General features: G+C 40.4%; 1 protein-coding gene across 1 annotated transcript; it reads right to left on the bottom strand.

Moving 5' to 3' along the window:
- Nucleotides 1-608: 608 nt before the first annotated feature.
- LOC144253537 (olfactory receptor 7A10-like) lies at nt 609-1,538 on the bottom strand. Its single transcript, XM_077795727.1, has one exon. The coding sequence runs from the start codon at nt 1,536-1,538 to the stop codon at nt 609-611; it is 930 nt and encodes a 309-aa protein (XP_077651853.1).
- Between the last annotated feature and the right edge of the window lie 2,152 nt (nt 1,539-3,690).

Genomic DNA, 3,690 nt, shown 5'->3' with positions numbered 1-3,690 from the left:
GGGTGCCTTGATCTAATCCAGAGAACTTTTAAATATGTCAACTTGAAATTTTTAATTTATCTTTAAGACCCCAATAACCTGTCACAAGAAACACTACAACACTCAGTCCAAATTATCAAGAGGAATAGTTAAAGCATTCACACACACAGGATTGATCATGCAAAGGAGAAACACTTCACTGTCACATTTTCCTCTACTAAAAATTACAAAACCCACCTCAAGTGCCCACAGACAGAGCAACACACATGAATATTTTTCAGTAAAACAAAAAGAAATTGATCAATACAATATTTCAAGAGGGAAAAATGATTTGTAATACTTAATCCCTCCTGTCCCATGACACCAGTGGGCATTTACAAAGGTTTTTGGTCCAACATTTAGAAGAATTTAGAAAATCAGATAAAGTGAAAAACTATTGAATATCAGAGAAATCAGGAAGCTGAATGAAGGGAGTTGTTAAATGGTAGAGAGAGGTTGAAATCAGAGCAATGAATCTGCAGGAAATAAATGGAAGGTGGAAGCTTCACATTCCCAATCTCATCAGAAACCCCAACTCTGGCTCTGAGGTTTTGCTGCCTGCAGTCCTGAGCATGGGCTTCTGAACCCTCCTACAGTTTCCCTCCAAAGAGCCTTCTCAGGGCCCCCTTCACATCCTTATTCCTCAGGCTGTAGATGAAGGGGTTCAGCATGGGGGTGACCACGCTGTACATCACAGAGGCTGTTGAATTGGAGACTGAGCTCTGGGCTGCAGCAGAACTAAAGTACACACCCAGGCCTGTGCCATAAAATAAGAAGACCACGGAGAGGTGAGATGCACAGGTGGAGAAGGCTCTGTACTTGCTCTGAGCTGATGAGATTGAACGGATGGAGGACACGATCTTGGAGTAGGAGTAAAGGATGCCAGCGAGGGGGCCACCTCCCAGCAACACAGATGCAAAATTCATCACCAAATCATTCAGAAAGGTGTCAGAACAGGCAAGTCGGATCACCTGGTTACGTTCACAGAAAAAGTGGGGGACTTCTGAGTGTGTGCAGAAGGACAGTCGCAAAACCATTAAGCTCTGTAACAGGGCATGAAGGACACTCAGGATCCAGCACACCAGAACCAGCAAACCACAAAGCCTAGGATTCATGATGACAGTGTAGTGCAGAGGGTGGCAGATGGCCACATACCTGTCATAGGCCATCACAGCCAGGAGGAAGTTGTCCAACTCTACAAAAATAAAGAAAAAGCACATCTGGATAATGCATCCTGCGTAGGTAATGGCCTTGCTCTGTGTCTGGATGTTCACCAGCATCTTGGGGATGGTGGTGGAGATGAACCAGATGTCCACAAAGGACAGGTTGGAGAGGAAGAAGTACATGGGCGTGTGCAGGTGGGAGTCTGAGATGGTGGCCAGGATGATGAGCAGGTTCCCCAGCACAGTGACCAGGTACATGGAGAGGAACAGTCCAATGATGAGAGGCTGCAGTTCTGGGTCCTCTGAAAATCCCAGCAGAAGAAATTCTGAAATTCTTGTATTGTTCCCTGGTTCCATGTGGTGGATGTGCCTACAAAGAAAAAATAAATAATATGACCTCTTTTCACACATATAGACACCACTGATTTGATTGAAATGGAAGAATTTAGCCAGATCTGGTGGCACATACCTGTAATTCCATCTGCTTAGGAGGCTGAGGCAGGAGGAGTACAAACTCAAGGCCAGCCTCAGCAGAAAGACCTTATGCAACTTCATAGGACTCTGTTGCAAAATATAAAGGCCTGCAGTGTGGCTCAATGTGCCACTGGGTTCAATTTCCATTACCCCAAAAAGTAAATATATAAATAAATAAAAATTGGACAATTTATATCTTCCATCCAAGAAATTGATTTATATTTTGTTTCTAGGTCAGATCATCCTCAGACATCCCTAGTGCCATTACTGAGTAAGAATTTCTGTCTAACTAAGCTTTTATCCACAGCTCATGTTTTGTACACTTTTAGTAAGAAATTACTTCTTACCATGGAGGAGCACATGCAGAGTACTGGCCATGTTCCAGGCACAGGTGAAGCCTCTATAACCAAAGCTCCTACATCCCAATGATGGACAGAGCACATCCACACAGTGGCAAAGCACAGTCTACTGCATTTTGGTGCTAATCACATATCACATGTATTGGCAACTGTGCCCTCACTGAGTTATACACATCAACTCCATGTGGTCCTTTAAATATTAATTACAACTCAATACAGCTGTTTTAAAAAGAAATAATCACATAGCATGCCTGAGGGTGAAGCAAATATGAGAAAAACAAAAGCAGGTATAATGCAGATTAGAGGTTCTGTGTGTGTGTGTGTGTGTGTGTGTGTGTTTGTGTGTGTTGTGAACTCTTGGCCTTCTCTGTGTTTGCAAGTGCTCTACACTAACCAACATCCTGTGCCACTGGAGCTGCTATTTTCATGGTTTTCCAAACAAAAAGAAATTGTAAAAGAACTGAAAAAAATAAAAAGATGATATTTTAAAAATATCAGGATGAAATAATAATTAAATTGACAAAGACTTTTACACACTAGAATATAGCAGATAATGTTCCTATGAAATTGATGCAGGTGATAAGTGCTCAATTATTTCTTAAGAATGAATTTAGAATGATGTTCAGTGTGTGTGAATATTTCATATAACACAGCTAAATATCCATCTGATAGGAAAATACTAGATGGCAGAATAAATCCTTATAAAATGGCCATCTATCTCAGAGAAGATGAAGTTGATCTCCTAGCTCACACATTTACCAATAATAAGACAGATTAAAGACTTCAGTGTAAAAATGCAAAATACATTTGAGATGAAAATGTATTAGACAGTATATATAAAATCTACACTGAACGATTACATTGTAAGGCAAGAAACTCAGGTATAAAATGGTAAACACATATCATTAAATTCAATATGAAACTACTGAATAGTCAAAATTACCCCAACAGTCAGTGGAGGAACAGTAATTGTAACATACCTTGAAATGCTGATACTGGTAGAAAAATAGGCAGAGATCAATCCTAGGGAGATCAAAATGGTGATGATAAGATCAAAGATTAGCTCCAAGCTGTGAAGAAAACAGCAAGATATCACTTTCACACTCTTCTGCCTTGGAAAAGACCCTAAAGAGCCCTTAAACTGGTGTGATTGGCATTTTCAAACAGAAAAGAGGAACTCTCTGAGGTGGTGGGAGACAGGTGACCTAGAACCATGTCCTGGTGAGACAAGCTGCAGACAGGGATGAATGTTAAAGGTGAAAATATTCTCTTACCCAAGGCTTCTTAATGTTCTCACTGGCAACATTCTGGTATGATCACTCTTTGAGATAGGGCTATCCTGTACATTGTAGGACATTTAGAATCATCCCTGACCTCTCAGCAAAAAAAATCTTTGGACACCACTCAATGTCCCCTGGGGCACAAATATCACTCATGATTCAAAGTTAATTTCACTTTGAAATTAACAGTAGCAAAATATTTTTGCAGCAGTGATGTAATAGTAAATCAGTGTTAAAAAAAAATAAGAAAGGCAACCAAAAGTATGGGTATCACAGTCCTATTGTGAACTACTTGGCATTCTTTGAAATATCTAAAGTGCATTATGTTGGTTGATTTGAAGGAACTCAGTAGACATCTTTGAGGGAGAAGGGAAGAGGGGACAAGCTGGAAAAGAC

This window comes from Urocitellus parryii, chromosome 3, assembly GCF_045843805.1.
Source record: "Urocitellus parryii isolate mUroPar1 chromosome 3, mUroPar1.hap1, whole genome shotgun sequence".
NCBI lineage: Eukaryota > Metazoa > Chordata > Mammalia > Rodentia > Sciuridae > Urocitellus > Urocitellus parryii.
The sequence above is the reverse complement of the archived record's forward strand: the minus strand, read 5'-3'. Positions and strand labels throughout refer to the sequence as shown.